Below are 22,296 nucleotides of genomic sequence, written 5' to 3' on the forward strand. Positions count from 1 at the left end.
CTTTCAGTGAGCCGCCGTGCAGTCCCCATCCGTCCACCGCCCGGGCCCTGCCATCAGGCTGGTTGGACAGCTTGGCTTCCGGCAGTCTTTCCCCTGTCTGGTTTGGCTGGCCGGGGCAGAAAGCACCACCGCCAGGGTCCCGTGAGGGCTGGATGTTCCCTCAGTTCCATCTTCAGGCAGACACAGTCATTCCTTCCAAAGGAGCAGTGTTCACGAGACCTAGCCTGGCACCACCTGTGTAAGGCCTGCCTCTGCAGACACCTGAGGACTAAAAGCTGGGTGCCAGCTGGTGACGTCCCGGTGTTCCTGCGGTTGGGCTCTCGGTGTCTCCGGAGAGGGGAGGAAGAGGAGGAAGGGGGCGAAGGAATGGAGGGAGGGAGAGTGAGAGCGAGTCGTGTGCCTGGGGGGAGAGGGACCGAATTCAGGGCAGTCACGGAGAACTTTCTGGAGGTGGCAGCCCGACTAGAGTCAATGCACTCTGCACAGAGAAGGATGGGGGTGACTTGGGGGGGCAGCACCAGGGCTGTGAGCCCCAATGGATCTGTGCAAAGGCCCTGTGGTAGGTGTGGGAGAAACAGGGCTATAGGCCAGCAGGTGTGGAAGGGTTCAAGTTCAGGCAGGGTCCACTCAAAGCCAAGGGACGTCATAGCTCTGGGAACTTTGGTGGCAGGGAGGCAGGCCCGTCATGTGCACCTTCTTCTGCAAAGTCTGTCCCCCAGCGATGCACCCCGTGCCATCTGGCCCCACCCCCCCAGCAGTACACCCACTCCTGCTGGAGCAGCCGTGGCACCAGCTGGAGCCTGTGAGGAAATAGACAGGAGACAAAAGTGGGAACAGCAGGCCATGGAGAGAGTGTCTAAACACAGGGACTATGTGGGGACCGTCTTTTATTTTTAGTTTGAAGTTGGTCCACCCTCCAGCATCGTGGAAATGGCTCACCGGGCCGGGGCCCCAGCGGCAGTCTTACCTACTCACTGGTCACCCTGGAAATAAGCCCTTGGGGCCTCAGTCTGCCCATCCATGGATGGGGCGGCCTGGGGCCCATCCTGCGTGTGGCTCGGGGACAGGACCAGACAGCCCGCCCGGTGGCCGGCCCGGTGCCGGGCTGACGGCGTCTGGAAGGCCTGGCTGCAGGGAGGGGCCGCTCTCCAGACGGCTCTGCAGAGACCATACAGACAGAGCGAAATCAGCCAGTCGGCTTCAATTCCCGCTGATGATGTCCATGTGTCATTAGTGCCGATTAGGAGAGCGAGGGACAGGGACGCAAGGGTGTGCCCCGGGGCACAGGCTGGTGGGAGGGTCACCGGGACAATTGAATTCCCTACCAGACAAATGAGATTACCGGGGCAGCTTGGGCCCACCCCCTGGAGGGCCGGGACATAAAAGTCCCAGTGGGCCGGCCGAGCTCGCCCGGCCATGCAGGTCCCCAGCCCCAGCACGAGAGAGGCAGCGTCCATGTATGGCACGGTGGTGGCCATCTTTCTGGTCATCTTGGTGGCCACACTGCAGAGCTCGGTCCCCCCCGAGAATCCCTTCCCCTACCGAGTACCCTTGGATCCCGAGGGGTCCCTGGAGCTTTCCTGGAATGTTAGCTACACGCAGAAGATGGTCCACTTCCAACTCCTGGTGCAGGAGCTCAAGGCCGGGGTCCTGTTTGGGATGTCAGACCGCGGCGAGTTGGAAAATGCTGACCTGGTGGTGCTCTGGACCGACGGAGACAACACCTACTTTGGGGTAAGTCGTGCCGCACCCCAGCGCGCCTGACCTTGTCCTCACCCAGCCCCCGCCCGGCCTTCACCCTGCACTCACCCCCTCTCTTAACCCAGCAAAGGAAGCTCTCCCTCCTCTGCCTTCCTGTTTACTCTGACCTTAGCCAAGTCTATGCCCCAAGCTCGGGCATCTCGGGGATTCTGATCTGAGGACAAAAGGGACGCCCTTGCGGTCTCTGACCGCACATCCCCAAACAGGACGCGGCGCGCCAGCACGCCTGTGCACCGGCCACTCGCGTGCCAAGCAGATGAAGGTATCCGCTGCCCCCCACCGATGAGGGTGGGGCCTGCGTCCCCCACCGGCACCAACCCCCCCCCCGCCCCAGCACACCCTGTGGGCCTGGTGGCTGCACGTGGCCAAGCACAGCAGCAAGCACCCACAGACCTAGCTTGCACATGAGGGCGCAGTGAGCAGGTGTGGACCCCCGCCCCCCCGCCCAGGTGTGGTACAAACCCACCGAGCTGACCCAAAATAGGAGGTGCTCTTGACTCCGCGCCTCCAAAATTTGCCCGTATTTTTTACCGTAAACTGTAGAGGAAGGAGGAAGTTTCCCTTCAGACCAGAGATGGAGGGGCTGTGGGGCCCTCAACAAGCTCCAGGGAAGTGAAGGTCACGGAGGCAGCCCCTGGCCTGAGCCACCGCTCCCACCCTCAGCCCCAGATGGGCCTCTCTGGGGATGAAACCCACCTCTCTCCACAAAAAAAGACACAGGAGGGTCTAACTTCTTTGTTTTAATTTTTTTTTTTAATGTTTATTTGTTTTTGAGAGAGAGACAGAGACAGACAGAGACAGAGCATGAATAGGGGAGGAGCAGAGATGGAGACAGAGCGTGAGCAGGGTGGAGTCAGAGAGAGAGGGAGACACAGAATCGGAAGCGGGCTCCGGGCTCCGAGCCGTCGGCACAGAGCCCGACGCGGGGCTCGAACCCACGGACCGTGAGATCGTGACCGGAGCCGAAGTCGGACGCTCAAGCGACTGAGCCACCCAGGTGTCCCCCGCAACCTTTTTTTTAAGGTCTTTGTGAGCAGAGGGTTTTTCTTAATCCGTTTAAGTGGTGGAACCTGCAGGGGCCTCCCAGGCAGAATGGAGTGCAGTTGCCCGGTTGGGGCCCAGATCTGGTTTGCTGGGCTGCACTGTCTGCTCGCCGTAAGGATGCTCGGTGGCCCCGGGGAGGGGTCACGGCCAAGAAAGACCTGGGGCAGCCCCAGCTCTGAACGGCAGTAGCCGGGCCCCCGGATCAGGAGTGCGAGAGCTCCTTGAGGGGCAGCGATGCCAGCTGCCAAGAGAGCCTGGGTGCCCCCCCCACCCCCGCACACTGCAAGATTAATTTGCACAACAAACTCCTGTGCAAACAAATGCCAGACTTGTTTTTCCTCCGTTAGCCGTACGTTCAACAAATACGTTCTAGATTTCCAGCCGAACTCTCGTACGCTAACTTTCTGCCTCTGCTTTTTAAATTAGGCCTGCAAATTAGTAGCGTCTCTTAGCAGGAGCTTCGCTGTGGGGCTTTTCTCTAGGGGAAGTGTTGCAAAATTCTCTGCAGGTTTCTTTTTCTTCTCAAGGAAATGGAGCAAACATGTTTGGGGACACAGTTGGTTAAAAACAAAATCCCAAGGCCAAGGGCTCGTGGTGTTCCCGAATGGGAACAGAGGCCTTTGGCCGGTGCGGGGAGGGGAGGGCAGGGCTCGGTCAGATCAGCCACCCACTAATGCCCGGGCAAAATGCCGCAGGCCTATTTCCTCCCTGGGCCTCGGTTTACTCTCTCCAGGCAAGGTCAGGGCTGGGCGAGGGGAGTGAGAAGCCTGGGGCACGGTGAGTGAAGGGGTGCTCGCTCTCAGGGGTGCGTGAGGTCAGGGAGGGCACGGGAGGAGAGAGCCACCTGAACCCCCGCGGCGGGTTTCTTCCTCGCCTCCCCCATCTGACCCAGTCTCCACGTGCTGTTGTGCCCCTCCCTCTGCAGACGGGTAGGGGGGAGCGGTTTGTGTCCCAGACACCCATCACCAATCATGGTGCCTTCTTAGCAATAGATTCCTGGGTGTACCCAGAGGTTTGAGACTCTGGCTTGGGATGGCTTCTGCGGGCACACCGTCACGTTGCACTGGGGTGTCCGAGGCCCGAGTCTTCATCCTCCCTCTCCCCGTCCCCTGGGGTCTCAGAGGTCCGCGGGGAGACCTCCCTGTCCCTAACCAGCCGCCCCGAGTCCCGGCTGGATTTGAGAGCCCTGCTTCAAGGCGCAGAGGAAGTGAGTGGGATTGGAGTATGACTTTGCTATCTCTAGGCAGACGCACAAAGTGGGAGTTACCCCCCCCCGCCAGACCCAGGAGGACCCCTGGGATCCACACTGTGGGCAACCAACCTTGAGCTCTAGCCCTCCCGCTCAGCCCCTGTGTTCAGGGTCGGTCCTTGTCTCTGCAGGACGCCTGGAGTGACCAGAGGGGACAGATCCACCTGGATTCCCGGCAGGATTACCAGCTGCTGAGGACGCGGAGAACCCCGGAAGGCCTGAGCCTGATCTTCAAGAGGCCCTTTGACACCTGTGACCCCAAGGATTACCTCATTGAGGTAGGTGGTGGCCCCACGTGCTCAGGAGATCGTGGAGCATTCCCGCATCCTGGGGCAGCGTGCAGAGAGACAGCCAGGGAAGGATCTCCGAGGCGGCTGGGAGGGGACAAGAGACCAGCGCTGTTATCAGCCTCTGACCCCTTCAGGAAGTATTCCTGGCTGACACACAGCCAACAGGGTTGTAGATGCAGGTCCTGCCCCCAAGCCTCTCAAAGTGGGACCAGAACGATCTTACTCCTGCCTTTCTCTCCTCCTGGCCCATCACCTTCAGGTGGAATTCTGGAAAGAGCCCAGGAGACCTGGTTTCCCAACCTGCCCTGTTGCCGACGGGCTGTGAGGCTTGGGGCCGGTCCCTCCCTCCCCCAGACGTCCTCGGTTTACCTGTGTGTGAAGTGTGGGGGAGGGGAGAGAGCAGGCTGGCCTCTAAGACCCCACCAGCTCTGCCCAGGAGCTCAGAGCCACGGTGGATCCAGAAACACCATAGGCTTCTCATGCGGCTCCAACACACCCACTGCAGAAAAGCAACCCCGCTTGGCCTTGAAGACAAAATTCTTTGAATTTTCCCCAGCGCCCTTTGACCTCGGTCACCTTGTGTAAACTTTACGTTACGGCAGTGACCGGCTGTCTGTGTGCCAGACAAGGAAACTGAGGCCAGGCAGGGGAAGGAGTTGCCCAGGGCCCCACGGCATGGCGGGACAGAGCTGGGCCCTCCGTGTCCTTCCAGCAGGTCACAGGGTCCTCACGCTCCTGACCCGCCTTCCCCACGGACGACACAAGGACAGGCGGACCCTGTCCAAGCACTTTGCAGGGTGTCATCTGATGTGCACGTGCACTCAGCTCAGAGCTTCGGGGCTGGGTGTTGGGGGGTCTCCTGCCCGGAGCTCTGATACGCTCTTTGGCGAGAGCAGCTCACAGGGGCCCCAGGTTTCGGTGGCTGCAAACTCAGGGAGCAAATCGGCCACCCGTCAGGAATACAAACCCACAAAAACACCCACCGGCGCCCAGAAGACCACGGAAGGCCACGTGTGGCGACAGGCTTGCGTTCGTGGCAGCTGGTGGGAGGAGGTCAAGCCCAGATCCCTGCCTCCTGGGGTCTGTCTGTGACCTCTGGCACGGTGCTGCCTGGAGCTTCCCGAGTCTGCACTGTCCAGGACCAGCGGGACGGCACGGCTCTCCAAGTCCAATGTTTCTGTCGCAAAGCCTCGAGTTGGTCTGTTTCTCTTCGTGGGGGCGCTGACTCCTCACGCTGAGCTGTTCACGGGACCGGAGGTGATGACCCACAGCTTGTCCCCGGTGACCCTGGGGGCGGTGGAGGGGACAGATGTCTGAGGTGGGCCGGCTGGTCCGGCCCAGCAGTGGCTAGCTGAACCGATGCCTAGAGGACGAGGCCAGAACGTATTTGGAAAGGAGAATCGTGACGCCTGGTGCAAGCTGTGGGCTGTGGGGTGATTAGCCTGGCTCGGCCGGGTCCTTGGGGAGCCTCAAAGACACCCCTGCCTCGCAGAGACACGAACCGGGCGTGTCACCCGCCAGGTGAGGCAGGCAGGGGCCAGGCCGGCCCCGGGTGCCAAGGAGCCCAGCTCTGGGGCGTCTGGGTGTCTTGGCTGCAGGATGGCACCGTCCACCTGGTATACGGGGTCCTGGAGGAGCCGTTCCGGACGCTGGAGGCCATCAACACCTCGGGGCTGCAGACGGGGCTGCAGAGGGTACAGCTGTTAAAGCCCAGTATCCCCATCCCGGCCTTGCCCGTGGACACGCACACCATGGAGATCCGCACCCCGGACATCCTGATCCCCGGCCAGCTGACCACATACTGGTGCCACATCACTGAGCTTCCAGACGGCTTCTCCCGGCACCACATCGTCATGGTACCTGGGGGTGGGGGTGGGGGGGGGGCGGAGGGCACATGGCGGGCGGCCCGGGCCCCAGGGCCTCGTCCCAGCTCTGCTTTCCACCTGGGGCTTTGGAGGGGCGTGCAGAGACGTCCCTGTGCTGGAAAGCCGTCCGCGGCTCAGCTTGAACCCGATGTCCTCTTCCCGCCTGAACCTGGGGCACGGTCTGAACTTCCTGACCCCCCGTCACCCTGTCATCCTGTCACCTTGCTCACAGCCCACCCTCCCCGGGCCCCTGTGGCCCAACTTCCTAGGCGGGACCAAAGGACACTGATTCTGTCTGTCTGTCTATCAGGTCACATCCCCCTCACAAAAAAACAGCTCAATTCAGACCTCAGTTGCTCTAAACACCCACCCAGAGATATACTGCGAGGATAGCGGCTGTTAGTGGCTGATTGTCACCTATTTTCCTGGCCCTGCGGGGGGGGGGGGGGGCTCGCTCTTCTCCCCAGTAGTATTTTGTTACCACTGTTTCCAGCAGAGAAAGCACAGCCCAGAGAGGTTGTGGGAGTGCGCAAAGACCCACAGGGGTGGCCGGCCGGGTCCGCCTGGGCTCAGGCTTAGCCCTCAGGGCAGTCTCTGTGTCCTTGCCCAGGACAGCTGCCTTCCTGTCCCCACCTTATCAGGAAATGGTTGGCCAGGGTCCTTATTGCCTTCACTCTGGAGGTCTTTGTGGGCTTCTGGAAGATTCTGACTGGCTTCAGCTCGGTGGCTCCACCTTCAAAACCCTGGGCCCCAGAAGCTCCTCCCTTAGCCCTCCCATTTTACAGATGGGCAAGCAGGGGCCACGGGGGGAGCTGAGCCCCCACCAGGGGGTGAGCAGGCAGGCATCCGCCGCCCCGGGCTCAGTGTCCTCCCCCCCCCCGCCCCCCCCCCCCCGCCCCAGTACGAGCCCATCGTCACCAAGGGCAACGAGGCCCTGGTGCACCACATGGAGGTCTTCCAGTGTGCCGCCCAGTTTGAGACCTTCCCCCAGTTCAGCGGGCCCTGCGATTCCAAGATGAAGCCCGGACGCCTCAATTACTGCCGCCACGTGCTGGCCGCCTGGGCCCTGGGTGCCAAGGTACGTGCCCCCGCCCCCCTCTCCCGGCCTCCTCTGCACTCCTTGGGGTCCCGCCCCTTCCGCGCCTGTGTCCCCCGGCCTCTCCGTCTGAGAGGCTCCAGAGGGTGCTGGCGAGGCCACCAGAGAGGCCCCCGCCCCAAGTCAGCCCCAGGCCCGGCAGTGCCCCCACTGCTCTCGGGCCCGGAAGTCTCTTCTACGAAAGTGCACAACGTGAGCGTGGGCACTTCGTGGGTATCGATCTCATTTCCCCGCTGGATGTGGGGTTGTGCACAGGGTGGTCCTGGCTGGCGGCCTCCACGAGCTGCACCGAGGGGCTTCCGCCAGCCGCTCCCGCCGCCGATGCAGAGGGCGCCGCAGGGCCGAGCGCAGGGCCCGGGGGTGGGGGTAGGCTCGCCGTGGGGCGCCGGCTCCCTCTACTCCTGACCCCGAGTTGAATAGGGACATCCGGGCGGGCTGGTAATGAGCTGCCCGTCAGCGGGAGAGCCTCGTTCTGATCCTGCTGCCTCACCGACACCCCACGCCGCAGCTCAGGCCCCAACGGGTGGGTGGGTTTGCCCCGACCCGCGTCTGGGAGCCCCTCATGAGACGCCGGTCTGCCTGTCTGGGCTGCGGTGCCCAAACGGCCTGGCACTCCTCCTTCCCCACCCTGCAGGCCTTTTATTACCCGGAGGAAGCAGGCCTTGCTTTTGGGGGCAACGGGTCCTCCAGATTTCTCCGTCTGGAAGTTCACTACCACAACCCGCTGAAGATCCAAGGTACGGATCTCTGAGCGCGCATTCCTACCCCTGTGCTCCCTGGACTCGGGGAGTCCCTGTGCGGGGACTCAGCCAGCTGCAGTCTGGGAGGGGCTTGGGGTGACCCCACTCTCCGAGGTCCAGCCTCCTCAGACGCCCCATCGAGGCATGGCAGCCTCTCAGGCCTTTCCCTCTGCTCCTCTCCCGTGACGGCAGAGCACTCCCCGGGACGGGGCCCCGGCTGGCTGGCTCATCGCTGCACCCCACGCAGTGGGGGCTCGGCACCCCCATCTTTCTCGAACGCACCCACTGCCAGAACCACCCTCTGGGAAAGGCAGGCAGAGGTTTCTTGCCCATTTGCGGATGAGGAAATTAAGGCCCAGGGGTGAAGGGCGAAGGGTGAAGGGACCCCCACCAGGGCCGCAAAGTGGGCAGGAGGGGCCAGGAGGTCTGGGTCTGGACCGTGGGCGGCCTCAGCCACGTATCCTCCAGTGGCTGGACCCACACCTGAACCGCCAAGGTGGGGCAGACTCCAGAGCTGTAAGGAATCACTTAGGTACTGGTTCGGTCCAGCGGCCCGCCCTCCTCCCCACACCCCGTCCTCGCTCTGTAGTGGGGCCGATAGGCTCAAGCTCAGTGAGGAGAGGTCCCGGGCCAGAGCACTGTCCCCGGTTTCCCTGGAAGTCCCACTTCTCTGAGGCCGTCAGACCAGTAGCTGCCTCTTGTCTCTAACTGTCCCCCCCCCCCCAACGGGTGGCCTCCAGCATCCAGGCCCGATGCCTCTGCCCTCCCCACAACTGGCTGGGCCGGAACAGGGCCACCCGGCAGGACGGCAGGCCACTCTGGGGCCAGCGTGGCCCCTGCCCAGCACCCACCCTGCGACGGCCGGCCCGCTGAAGGCACTGCCCCCCAGGACTATCTTCAGGTCAAGGGAAGAGTGCCTGGCTTGGGGGAGGGGGCGGCATTTCTGGCTGTGAGCTTCCCCCCTGCTCCTTGAAGCCCAACACAGCAGTCGCACGCTGGAGCCCGAGCACGCCTGTGGGACTTTCTATCCACGTGGTTCTGTGACGGGGGCTCCTCTAACTGACCCTCAGCAGAGGCACGGGGCTCCTGTTGGAAGGGCACCCGAGGCTGGCCGGGGCTGCAGCAGGGCAGTGCTGTCGCTTTTCAGCGATGTCTGCCCTGGGCAGCGCTGGCTGCTGGATCACCCCGTGCCTGCAGGCGGACGACCAGGGTGGATGTTTGGGATGGCGATGCCAGTTTGCCGCCTCATCAGAAATAGAAATGTTTCCATCTCTCTGCTGCCCCGGCACCTTCTGCCCCGTACGGCCACATCGCCCTGTTCTTCTAGCTCTCTGTCTGTTTTTTTTTTTGGTTTTGTTTTAAGGGATGTTTGTTTTCATTTGTGTGCATGAGGAACAGAATAGTCTGAGAGATGAGAGCAGGAACATCAGGCTGGGCCCCAGCCCGTGCCTCGCTCGCTGCATGACCCTGGCGGGGAACCCCTCCCCCCACCATGCAGCTGTCCTGAGGCTGGCAGAGCTCTGGCCTGCGGCCCCCGCTGGACGTGGGCACCGGGGTGTGCTCCGTCAGCGGCTGCCAGTGCTTGTCGTCCTGGCGGCGTAACTAACACTTTCTGCCACCCCCGGAATTATCTATAGTGTGCACAGAGCAGGGCATAAGTCAGCTCGGGCTTTAGCATGATATGGGATTTATTGCTCATTTAAAACCTAAAAGCAAATGGATTTTTGAAAACTCTTTAAGCGTCAGGGAGGTCTGTCTCTTCCTGATTATCTGGTTATATTTATGGATCCTTTGCCAAATATAAGGACGCTCAGTCACTTCACAAATCTGGAGATGGGCCGCTTTTCTATAAATATCAAAATGCCACAATTATTTCATTATTTAATCCCCATCTGAATTTTAACCAATGGCATCTCCCTTGTTATTATTATCCTCTGATGTAACCAGCCCAGAGATACAGAGGCTGAGTTTGGACATTGCATGGGATGGGGGGGCCGGGAGTAGGGCAGGGGGAGGCAGAGGCAAGAGGGGACGATCTTGGCCCCACCTCGGGGTGAATGAACAGTGAGTCCGCAGCCCCTGGCAATGCTCCGGGCTCAGATCCCGCCCCGACACTCTCCCGGCCTGCGATCTTGGGCAGGGTCTCCAGCTCAGGCTGCGAGCCTCAGTTTCCTCATCTATAAATCGGGGCGGATGATTCTTCAGTGACACGGGCTCCTCTGCCCATGTCCCAGCTCTGCAGTACTTTCTGAGCGGTGAAGCCACGTCCGCCCCCTTATTCCCCCCTCCCCCCCCCCCCCCCCACCGTGGGACTGGCCCAGGGCTCTGCCCTGACATATGTGGGGCCTCGGCTGACCGATTCCGGGCAGGGGTAGAGCAGGGGCTCCTGGAGGCCACGTGGTTGTGTGGCTGTGCCTGTGGCTGCCAGCATCCCTGACCTCTGACCATCAGTTTCATGTGACCGCTGGGAGGCCTGCCCGGGGAGCCTCACGGACTGTGCAATTAGCAAACCACAAGAAGAACGGGCCGGTGTGGCTGGACAGTGATGGGCAGAAGCCCTGAGTTCTCCTTTGGAGGAGGCTCTTGAATTTGAGCCCAGAGAGGCCCAGAGGAGGACGGCGACTTGTCTGAGACAACAGCACACTGTCGGCCAAGGGGAGTCCGGGATCGTGCGTGAGCCCAACGCCCGCCCTGCTCCAGGGCCCCACCCTCCCGCTCCCGTTGTTTTGCGATGCCCTCAGCGCACGCCCTGGGTCTGCCTTGACCTTGCAGGGCGGTAATCAAAGGAGTAAAGTGGGAGGCTGCTTCTTGTCGACTAGAACACGCGGACGCCCTCGCTCGCCCACGTTTGTCAGGGGCTGGAGGCTCCTGGGTGGGGGGGGGGGGGCAGGCTGGGGCGGACGCCGTTCCCCACCCTCCTATTTGCACAGATTCCAGGGCAGATGCCTCTGAACGTGGGGGTGGGGGGGGGGGAGAGCATCAGAGCATTTGCAAAGCCGCCTGAGGCGTTGCGAGCTTTCTAGATATCTCGCGGGCGCCTCACCCCCCACTGACGCATCGCTCGGTTTTCGTTACCCGCCTTTATCAAGTCTTCCCAAAGCATCAACTTAGTTTTCATAGAAACAACGGCTCTTTCTCTCCACGTGGGTGTCGCACAGAGCGCGTCAACGCCTGGCATAAACAGGTGTGGGAGCAGGTGCAGGGCACGGCCGAGGGCGGCTGGGGGGGCTGCCGGAGCCAGAGCACGGGGCCGACCGGCAGGGGCAGCCGCGAGCCCTTCCGCTCCCCTGCGCCCCTCTTTCTGCCAGGCCGCCGCGACTCCTCGGGCATCCGCCTGCACTACACGGCCACGCTACGTCGCTTCGACGCGGGCATCATGGAGCTGGGGCTTGTGTACTCGCCCGTGATGGCCATCCCCCCGCGGGAGACGGCCTTCGTCCTCACCGGCTACTGCACGGACAAGTGCACCCAGCTGGTAAGCGGGGCTGGGCCGGGCACCTCACCCTCCCTCGCTCTGGTTCCCCCGGCTGGGGTCCCACGGGCGGTTCCCACCCGGTCTACAGCACGTGCCGGCCAGCGCTTCCTCGCGCCGCACTGAAAACTAGGCTTTCATTCCGAGAATAAGACAGACGTGCATTCACCGCTAAACCACGGGTACTGCAGATAAAGCCCCCCTCCCCCCGCCCCAGACACTCCGTTTTCGGCTCCTTTGTGTCCTTCCAGACTATAAATTGCGACGTGCCCTTATATGTGCTGTCTAAAAGCAAACGGACCGAATAGGAGACATGTGTCCTGCCACTCACTTGCCTTTTGGCGGCCACATGCCCTCACCCAGCGTGGTTCCACTGTGGACCTCACCAGGGCCAGACCGCCGCGGCCAGGGGGCACCGATCTCGGGGCCGTGCGAGGGCGGGTGGGGCGCAGGTCGGCACGTAGAGCCGGAGCAGGCGGTGGGGACCTCGCTTCCAAAGGAGCGGCGGTGCCTTCCCAGGCTCTGTGCCCTCGGCGCTCCCCTGCCTCGTCCGGCCCCGCCTGTGTCCACCTGCCCCCTAGCCACCCGTGTGCAGACCCCTGCCGACTTCTCACCGACCACGAGAGAAGAAGGCTATTGGGACGTCCTTGCACACCAGGAAGACGTTTTCTCAGGTAGAGTCCAGAAGATGCCCCGCACAGAGGCCGTGAGCTTGAATTTGAACAAATCTCACAAAGTGCCCTCCAGAAAGCGTATCTGTTCCCCCCACCCCCGCCACGCTATCAATATTTTCAATATCTCCCCAGTCACTTGGAAGAACGCTTCACTGTTGAGCGTGAATTTCCCCGACTCTTTGTAGAGCTTGACGGTGAGGGTCTTTTCATTCGTCTCATACGCCGTGTTCTTTCCTGTGAACATCTGCTCACAACTTTGTTTTCCTAGCGGGGTGTTGGCTCGTCTTAGATTTGTTGCGGGGGGTTCTTTTTGTTTTCTGTCTGTGGCGAATGCCGCCACACCGTTGGCTTCCCACAGCGCCCCGCTGGGTAAGCGCTGACCGCCACGCCCTGCAGCCGAGGAGCCGGGGGCCGGGGCCACAGTCCGAGCAGGTGCACGGCGCGGAGGCGCGCGTGGGTCTGACCTGCAGAGCTGTGGCCACCGCAGCGGGCTGCTTTGCGACGTGGCATCGGGTGTGCGTGTCTCCCCAGCGAGCTGGCTCTCCACGTGGACTTGTGCTCCGCGTGGGCTCCCCGAGCCGAAGAGAGATCGAGCCATCAGCCTCGATCGGTTTCTTCTTTTCTGAGACCAGCATCTGGCGCTCTTGCCCACACCCCCAGAGCTCCCGTCGGTGATTCCTCCTGCCACTGGAGAGGCTCTGTGGCCCCAGGCGTGGGCCTGGGGCGTGACCCACTGAGGACGCACCAGGGCAAGTGGCTCCGTGGCACTCTGACCTCTGGAGAATGCCTCTAGCCAGCGTTTTGGGAAATGTTCTGTCGAAACCAAGTCTGCGTGACGTTAGGGAGAGCGTCCTTCCTGGGAATGTAGACCAGCCTCCAGATACTTTACCACCAGGAGAGAAAAACTCAGTTTGCCCCTCTTCCCCTTCAAATAGTACGTTTTTTCTGAAAATCGCATGATGTGGAAAACCTGCTGAAGGGTCTCCACAGAGTCTGGTCCTGTCTCTCCTTTAGCACATCACCGAGGGGCATAAATTCGGCAGCTGAAAGGCCGGTGTGGTCGACATATCCTCGTCCAGATGGACAAGCCAAGAAAAAGTATAGCGTTCGAGACCACAGGCCCCCGGGCGAGCGACCAGCCTCTGGGGCCGCGGGGAGAGAAACCCAGGGTCCCGCAAGCAAGCGGAGGCTCCCAGTCGTCACAGGCGTGGCCATAAGCCTTCCCAGCCTCAAGTCATTGAGCGGGGGCCGGAAGTTTCCAAGATGCCAAGGGCAGGACAGCAGCAGGTGGAGGGCAAGAGGGAAAGCACGAGGTGAAATCAGCCGACGGGCAGAAATCTCCGCAGCCTGGGGTCGCTCGGCGACAGAGCCATGGCCGCAGGAGCCCCCGAGCCGCCAACAGTGTGGACGGAGCAGAGCGGAGCACGGTGGGGTGTCGTCGGGGAGACGGGGGGTGGGGAAAACGCTTCACGCGTGTAACCGTTTGAGGAAACATTCTGTCGAAGCCAAGTCCACGTGACGTCAGGGAGAGCGTCCTTCCTCTGGGAAGTCCCCTCACGCCTCAACGGGGAGGGCAGGCAGTCTCGATGTGAGGGCTGGAGGCCCCTTCTGAGTGCCAGCCGACGGCCTCCACGCTCAGTGCCACGGCGGTCAGTGCCACGGCCGGAAGACAGCGTGACCGTGAAGCAGGGGAAGGTCTCCCGCGGGTCGTGCCACAGGGCAGCTGCTGATGCTGGTGCCCGGCGGGCGCTGGACGGGACCGCCTAGCACTGGACCCGAGCCCGCCGAGCCGGGGGGGTCCCACTGTGCTCACCCGGGTGGCCCCCTGCCCACCGGGCGCTCCCCTTAAAGTCTGTTGAGTGCATGAAAAGTGAACGCAGTGGCCTTCAGGGGCTCGAAGAAGGAAGCCGGCTGCACCCCCTGACGAGCCTCTGCAGGCTCTCGCAGACAGCTGCTTTGGAAGACCAGGGCCGTGACCGTGACACCGCTCTGCGGGCAGCTCCCTCCCTGCGGAGTTTCCTGATGGGGACTCAACCGTCCAGGGAGAAAGACGAGGCTGGGCAGGGCAGACGTTCTGGGGACGCGGGCTCGGTGGTGTCGCTGTCCCGCGGCCCGCGATCCGGGCTGGCGGTCAGCACGAGGGCAGGTGGCAGGGTCCCCCGCGTGCCGGGCTCTGACCCTGCCCCCCCCCGCCCCGCCCCGCCCTGCAGGCCCTGCCTCCCTTAGGGATCCACATCTTCGCTTCCCAGCTCCACACACACCTGACGGGGAGGAAGGTGGTCACTGTGCTGGTCCGGGACGGCCGAGAGATGGAGATTGTGAACAGGGACGACCACTACAGCCCTCACTTCCAGGTAGGGGCCGCCCGCCCCGCGGGGCCCGTTCGGTCCCCGGGCTGGGGGCCTGTTTCCCCTTCTGTCTCCCACGGCCACCGGAGCATGCCCATGTCGGGTTCCTCATCCTGGGCCAGGCCAGACACCTGAGAGCTCACAGCGGCCAGCCCCTCCCCTTTGGGGGTTCAATCCAAGGGAGGGACTCCGGTGGCAAATTCTGGCATGTGGCTTTACGATGCTGAAGTCCGTCCCGGAATACCACCTTCTGGGGCTAAACCCTTTCTGGCTGGAGGCCACACTTGACCGGTCCTGGCTTCCCCCCCGAGGGGCTGGGAGCATGGCCCCAGAGGGCTGCAGAGGAGAGGTGGCTGGGAGCTGGTCTCCAGCCCTCTGAACTCTCCCCTCCACCCACCCAGGAGATCCGCATGTTGAAGAAGATGGTGTCCGTGCGCCCGGTGAGTGCCCAGTCAGGAACGGGGAGGCGGGGAGGGCCGGGGGTGCCCCCCACAGGAGGAGAGAAAGGCACGAAGGGCGGCACGGGCCGTGTGAGGACTTCTAGAAGCACGTCCACGCGAGGCGGGGGCTGGGGCCATCCCACGGTGAGGTCCACCAGGACGTGACCGAGGCCTCAGAGGGCCCGGCGCAGGCAGCCCCGAGGGGCCTGGTGCACAGGCAACATGCCTGATCAGCCAGCAACAAGCCCTGAGCTTTAGGGAAAGACAAAGGCATGGGGGTCGCTGGTGGGGCCCCTGATCATGCAGAAGGGGAGCCGGGGCTCAGGCCGGGGCTTGCCCCAGTTCACCCATGGGCTGTGACGTGAGCAACCGGTCCGCACAACAGTCCTGCCTGCCTGTGACCTGGGTACTGAGGGGCGCAGAAGCCAATGCCAATGGGCAGTCAGTCGCTGGGAACACCCAGATTTTGACCCTCACGTGTGGGGGGCCCGGAGGCCACCCTGAGGTTCCTCAGTAATTGATGGATGACTGAGGACCATGACACGTGCCTTTGTGCCTTTCTCTCCTCCTGTGGGGGTTTGGTCAAACGTGGGAGCAGCCCGGTGCACCTGTTACCCCCAAGCGCACAGGTGCTGATGAGCGTCTCTTGGCTTGGCTCCCCAGGGGGACGTGCTCGTCACTTCCTGTACGTACAACACAGAAGACAGGGAGCTGGCCACCGTGGTAAGTCGCGCTGACTTTTCCCTGCTTCCTGCTCACGGAACGTGTGAGGCCGGGGGCAGGGCGGCGCGGGGGGGGGGGGGGGCGGTCCCTTTTGGGGCTTTCTACCCTTTCGGGAGGACAAGTCTTAACTCATTACCTAGAGCGTAGGTTGCTGGAGGGCAGGGGGTGCCGTCCCTCATTCATTCGGTAAACTGGAGGTTCTCGGGGTAGGGGTCCCTCGGCCAGGCCCCCCTGGGAACTTGGGAGAAGCAAAAACTCACAGGCTCCACTCCAGACCTTGAGTCGGAATTTGGGTGGTGACATGTGGCCGTCTCCGGTTTAAGAAGCACCCCCAAGTTACTCTGACGCCTGCCTGAGTTTGAGAGCCTCTGCAGTAGACACATCAGCACCTGTGTGCGGACGCCGGGGAGACGGGCGTGCGGCTGATCCCTGTCTGTGCGGAGCTCCATCACCCAGGGAGACAGGCAGAGTTGGAATAAACACTAAAACCCAGAACAGGGAGGGCCCAGGGGCCGGGGCCAGGGGGGCCTCGTCGAGTAGGGAAGGGGGGGAGGTGGGGGCAGGGCAAGGTGACCGAGTGCCCGGGCAGAGGGAGGCTGGGGAAGGCCCCCGAGGACTGAGAACACCCCCGGACCTTAGGTGACAAGCCTGCAGACTGTTGAGGGCAAAAATAAACGGGCCACAGAAACACTAATTTTCACGCCATTCCCGTTGGGGCCTTTTGGCAAAGAAAAGTCCGTGCAGGTGTGGGGTTGGCTCTGCCGGGCAAGGGTGTGGATGGATGCATTTGGGCTGCACTGTGGGTGGCCCGGGAGGAGACACTGTCTTCAGGGCTGGCTGTGTGGTGGGTGGCCATACGCAGGTCCCCGACACCGTCACCCGGCCGGTGCACTCTGTAGAGTTCGGAAGCCAGTGCTGTTAATAGTCACGCGTGCTCGGCAGGCATAGACCAGGGCTGTCCTGGCAAGCTGACCGCCGGCCAACACGGCTTTGCTAATTGTCTTGTTGGTCACCGTGGTCCCCCCCCCCCCCCCGCCGTTACCATCCCGAGAACCTCGAGGCTCCCGGAGGAACAGACCTGGGGCTAGAGCCCCCCCCCCCCAAGGCACCCCACTCGCGGCTTTATCGAGACGTATTTCACATGCCAGACGATTCGCCCATGTAAAGTGTGCCGTCCAGTGACTTTTTGGGCTCGGCACAGCTGCGTGCAACCACCCGCGCTGTCGAGGTCAGAACGTGTCCTCTTTGCAAAAAGAACCCTGCCCCCTTAGCCGCCAGCCCCAGGCGGCCCCCGTCCTGCCTTCCGCCTCTGTGGGTTTGCCCACCCCGGGGCCTTCAGGTAAATGCAGTCATGTCATCCGCACTCTTTCCTGACGGGCGTCTTGCCCCCAGCGTCACGTCCTCGGGGTTCTTCCGAGATGTACCCAGGGGTAGCACGTCACTGCTTTTCCCACCGGTCGTCAAGGGAGGGGGCTCTGTGTTCTCACAGGTGAGAGCTGGGGCTCAGAGAGGGAAGACGCTTGCTGGAGGTCACACAGCTGATAACCGGCCGTGTGCCCGCAATGCGCTTGAGGCACGATTCCTCCCTTCCTCCCTCTGGATTTGGGGTGACAGCTTCTCCGGGTCCATGGTCATAAACTCGGGGAGTAGGAGACCTTGGCAGGCACACAGCCCTGGCCTGAACCCCACAGCCGCTGCTTCTGTCTCGAGGAGGGGCTCAGTACGCAGAGCAACAGTTGCTAACAGGGACTGCTTTCTCCACACGGCGGGCTGGGTCCCACGGCTCACCCTGTCTGAGCTTAGGGACCCTCTAAGCCTCCCCAGGACCCTGTGAGGAGGTTCCAGGGGGAGACAGTGCTGGGGGAGCAGCCAAGGGCCCTCGGCCCCACAAGCAGCAGGGCTGGTGCAACCGCCGAGCTCACAGGGGCCGCCTCTCCCTACAGAGCTCTGAGCTCCTGTACAATGAGCCAGGCCCCTGGCAGGACTGCAGTATCTCCCCATTCCGCAGGTGGGCTTGCCAGGGCCGCAGGCCAGGGCGGGGCAGTGAAGGGGACCCCCCAGCCCCACCCCCACCCAGTGTTACTTCTGCGAGGGCCATGGTCACTGCCCCACCCGCCTCCTTGAGGTCAACTGGTGTCCGGTCCCAGGATGTTCAGGCCAGGCTACCCCCGATGTCTCAGACGCCAAGTTCTTCTAGCCGAGGCCCCAGCTGCCCCACTCCCTCCTCTCAACTGTCACTGTCATCACCCCAGAGGGACCAAGGAGCAGGGCAGCTGACGGGCTCCCAGCAGGCACTCATCGTCTGGCCTGCACCGGAGAGACAGGGGCTTTGGGATGTGATTTCCATCCTGAGGCGAAGGTGAAGGGAGGGCTCGCATGAGCAGAGCCTTCCGGGGTCAGGACTCTCTTTGGCCGTCCCGGGGCGCGGCGTGCGAGGGGGCTCTGGAACCGAACGAGAGAGGTGACCCTCCCCGTCTGCGGCCAGGCCAGGCGATAAACTCAGGGCCCCCGGGGCCCTGGGGAACCGGAAAACAACACAGGTAACACCGTCCGGTGGGGGCCGCCCAGGAGCCAGGCAGATCAGCTCACAGGAAATTTCCTGTGTGAACGCGCTGACCTCCTCGAGAGCAGCGTCCTCACCGGGACGGGGCTGAGACGGGCCTTCGGCTGGGCTCTGTGCAGACTTTGTCTCTACTGCCAAGGAGCAGTGCCCCTCTTTCCCCAAACGCCCCCGCCCGCCACACGCCGCACCCCCAGCCAGGCCCGCATCAACATGCACAAGGGGCCGGGAGCCCAGGACACGGCACAGGTGGCCAGGGCGGCCCACGGGGGTCTGGGCTGGCCGTTCTCTTGTGGAACCGCTGCCACACGGAGCCTCTCCTCCAGTCCCGCTCCCCGCGGCCGCCTACTTCCTGCTCCTCCGGGGTCTGGGCTGCAAAAACAAGGACCGGGCCAGGGGCCTGAAGCCCGAGGCGGCTGGAAGAACCCACTCTGCCCCCTCCCACACGACAAAGCCGCAGGGTGGCCCTGGGAGGCTGCCATCCCCCGCCTCAGAGCCGAGTTCTGGAAACGACCGGTAGACGGTGCGGGTTCCACGGTGTGAGGGGAGTTCTTCCCCGCTGTCCTCTGTCCCCAGGCTCCCGCTGGCAAGGGGACCCCTCCTCAGCCAACGTTGGGAGGTCGTGTCCACTCAGACCTTGCCCCTTACCTTCCCCGGGACTCAGTTTCCATATCCATAAAATGGGCGCGCTGACACCCCCGTGTCACTCGTGGCCACCGGCGGGCTTGCTTGTCTGTCTGTCCCGTCAAGGGAGACAGGGAATCCCCAGCAGGCAGGGACTTTGCTCACTCGGAACACCACCCGTGCTGTGCCCCAGCGAGTGAAGGCGGTGAACAGGCCCGGAAGCCGGCGGTGGTGGCGCCCCACGAGGCACCGGTCCTGACGGGCGTCCTCCCCATCTCGCAGGGGGGCTTTGGTATCCTGGAGGAGATGTGCGTCAACTACGTCCACTACTATCCCCAGACGCAGCTGGAGCTTTGCAAGAGCACCGTGGACCCGGGTTTCCTGCGGGAGTATTTCCACCTGGTGAACAGGTGACAGTTCCACGGGAGTGTGCCTGCCTGGGGTCTCCGTCCCCGGGCGTGGCGGAGGACCCCCCCCCCCCACCGTCAGGCAGCTGGGGAAGAGTGAGCAATCCAGGCCGAGTTCTGGGAGCACGTGCTGCCCTGTGAGGGGCCCATGGCAGGCATCACTGATAGATCCCCGTCCTCTTGTCCTGCTGAGCCTGGAATTGGCCCGAGGAACCCTCTGGGCCCAACCCTGGAGCGGCCGTTCCCGGCCCCCGCTTGGCGTGGAGGCGGCAGGGTCAGGGAGGAGGCGGCCTGAGTCCACCTGTTGGGGGGGGGTGGGGAGTCACCCACCGCCACCCCATCGGCCCCACCGCACTTCTCCCCCCTCCCCCCACCAGGTTCAATGGTGAGGAAGTGTGCACCTGCCCCCAGGCCTCTGTCCCTGAGCAGTTTGCCGCGGTTCCCTGGAACTCCTTCAATCGAGACGTGCTCAGGGCCCTGTACGGCTTCGCCCCCATCTCCATGCACTGCAACAAGTCCTCGGCCGTCCGCTTCCAGGTGCGTGCGTGGGGGGCGGGGGAGCCGCAGGGAGCAGGCCACCCGCCCGAGGCGACACCCTCACACCTTCCGACCCCCGCCCGGCAGCAGGTCCCCCGGGTACTGCCCCTGTGCGCCCCAGGCCCCGCCGAGGACCCCGGGAGGGAGCGATGGGCTGCGCCCCAAGAAGCTGGCAAAAAGCGCTCCCTCCGAACAGCTGGAGAAACCCGGTGGTGCAGACGGGCCCAGACAGACAGACGGCCTGCAGCGGGGAGGCTGATCGGCCTGATGGCCCTCTCCCAGGCGACATCACACCCCGGGGCTTGTCTTGGTGGTGTGAGTGGGGCACCAGCAACGCCCCCAGAGCCCAGAAATAAGGGGCAGGGGGGAGGGGCAGGCGAGAAGCCGAACAGTCTGAAGCTGGTGGGGCCTCCTTGTGTGGGGCCCGCTGGGGTCCAAGGGCATCTCACTTCTTCCCGAGAGCAGAGCGCGAGCCGGTGGAGGCCGGGCCGGTGCAGGGTGGGGTGTGGAAAGGTCTGCGAGCCTGCAAGTCTGGGAGGCAGATCTCCTGCCCTTTGGAGCCAGATTAATTGCCGAATCAAACATTCCCGGCACCGAGGGCGGGGTTGACGCTGGCTCGGGAGAGAGACGCGGCGTGGACATCTCATGTGGTTGAAAACGTGGCATCTGGTGCAGCCTTGTTGGAGAGGAGGGGCTAAAAAGCCTACACCCGGGGCCTCTGATTTTGCTTCATCTGGGTGACAGTTGAAGTGAGGGACAGGCGGTCGGGGGTGGGGTGGGGACGGGGGTGACTCCAACCGGAGGGAAGGAAAGTGAGTTGGGCTGGGATAAGGTGAATTAGAGGGCAAGAGCCCAAGAGGTCACGGGGAAAAGTGGCTGGGAAGGCGGTGCCCCATCTCACCCCTCCAGCCTCAGTTTACCTCCTGGTCCTTTCCTTGCAGGGTGAATGGAATCGGCAGCCTCTGCCTGAGATCATCTCCAAGCTAGAAGAGCCCACCTCTCGCTGCCCAGCCAGCCAGGATCAGAGCCCCTCCAGCCACACTGTGGTCAACATTGGTGGGGGCAAAGGTTGAGTGGGGGACTATCTCTCACTCCCCACTCCATGCTACGGCTGTGGGATCACACCAGCTCTGTGCACCCCCACTCTGTGAAGAGCCCCGTGTGCCCAGGATGAACGGGCAGGGCCCAACCCCCCTCCCCCCCGGCCTAATACCATGGTCCATTCTGGCGTTTGCCCCTCAAGGATCCCCTGCATGCGGAGAGGGTCCCGTGAGAGTCCCCTGTTGACCCACCTGGGACTGGGGGCGACCAAGGCCTTCTCCACACCCCCCTCGGTGGCCTAGAGTCCAGTGCCCCCAAAGCCCCGCCTACCTCGCTGAGAGGGGCTGGTCCTGGCTGCGGGGCAGACCCCCCGACACGACCCCCGCGTCCCCAGCCCCCGTGGATGGCGATCTGTGTCGGTGCGCTCTGGGTACACGTGCTACTTAAACGTTTCCCTGCAGAGTGGCTCCTTTGTCACAGTGGGCGTCTTCCCTGCCACGGAGGCAGGACAGCCACTTAGCTAGTTAGAGATTTGCCTGGGGAGACTGCTCTCTCCCAGGGTAAACAGATATTTTCGCCCACCTAAAGGGAAATGCTAACAAGTCTCACCAGCACTGAGAGATGAGTCGGCAGAGACCCAGACGGGGATCTGGGTGCCAGCTCCTTGGGGAGGTGGAGTTATCAGCCCCGGCTGCTTTCCTCGGCGGCCTGCGGTGGAGGTGGGACTGGGGTGGGTCACTCCACCTCCCTGATCCTCAGTCTCCTCATCTAGCAAATGGGGCCCACGCCGTTGGGTGAACGAGACCATGAAACTCACACGCGGGCCGGCGCCTAGGGGCACCGCCCCCACGGGAGGAGGCCTCGTCTGAGCCTCCTTTCCACGGCGGGCGCCCCGCCCCTGGAGGAGCCGGTACGCGCCCCACGCGTCCTGGGCCAGTCTCCGCCTTCGTCCCCTCTGCGCTGCCTCCCATTTGAGGCCGCGTTTGGCTCCCTGATGGTTTCTGCAGGGACTAACGGACTTGGCTCTGTTCAGCCAGTTCAGCAAAAACGCTGCACGGCCTCTAGGGGACCAAGAGGGTGATGGATGGGCCTCCCGGGCCTCCCCGCTCAGAACCCGTCGGCCTCTCCTCCTGAGGGCCATTTCATTACAGGCGCGAACAAATGGGCCCAGACACTGCAGTGCGTCGTATAAATCATGGCTCCCTGCGCCGTAAGTCACAGGGCACGATCTCCCGACAGAGGCTGGAGGGCCGGCCGGCCCTCTGTCACCTTCACAGTCTGGGATGACAGGTGGAGGGGAGGCCCCTCCCTGCAAAGGCGGGCCTCGGGAAGGTGGCCTGGAGCACACCCAGGCCCAGGAAGACCCCTTCCCTCTGAGCACGATGACTGCCAGCGGGGACAAGGGTCCTGGCCAGCCCGGGGCTG

The 22,296-nt window shown here is 63.1% G+C and overlaps 1 protein-coding gene across 1 annotated transcript; it reads left to right on the forward strand.

Moving 5' to 3' along the window:
* The first annotated feature begins 979 nt into the window (after nucleotides 1-979).
* DBH (dopamine beta-hydroxylase) lies at nucleotides 980-21,331 on the forward strand. The gene is made up of 12 exons (XM_086684429.1): nucleotides 980-1,734; nucleotides 4,186-4,332; nucleotides 5,943-6,200; nucleotides 7,111-7,287; nucleotides 7,940-8,042; nucleotides 11,354-11,520; nucleotides 14,402-14,545; nucleotides 14,941-14,979; nucleotides 15,643-15,702; nucleotides 19,169-19,296; nucleotides 19,671-19,830; nucleotides 20,772-21,331. Exons 1-12 carry the CDS (start codon nucleotides 1,417-1,419, stop codon nucleotides 20,901-20,903), a joined length of 1,833 nt encoding a protein of 610 aa, XP_086540555.1. The 5' UTR covers nucleotides 980-1,416; the 3' UTR covers nucleotides 20,904-21,331.
* Nucleotides 21,332-22,296: the final 965 nt, after the last annotated feature.

Source organism: Puma concolor, chromosome D4, assembly GCF_028749965.1.
Source record: "Puma concolor isolate L17-30 chromosome D4, mPumCon1.1.hap2, whole genome shotgun sequence".
Classification (NCBI taxonomy): Eukaryota; Metazoa; Chordata; class Mammalia; order Carnivora; family Felidae; genus Puma; species Puma concolor.

Coding starts and splice junctions, on each gene's coding strand:
- DBH (XM_086684429.1), top strand. CDS start 1,417: ATGCAGGTCCCCAGCCCCAGCACGAGAGAGGCAGCGTCCATGTATGGC. Junction 19,297..19,670: donor TATTTCCACCTGGTGAACAG/GTGACAGTTCCA, acceptor TCCCCCCACCAG/GTTCAATGGTGAGGAAGTGT. Junction 19,831..20,771: donor CCTCGGCCGTCCGCTTCCAG/GTGCGTGCGTGG, acceptor CTTTCCTTGCAG/GGTGAATGGAATCGGCAGCC.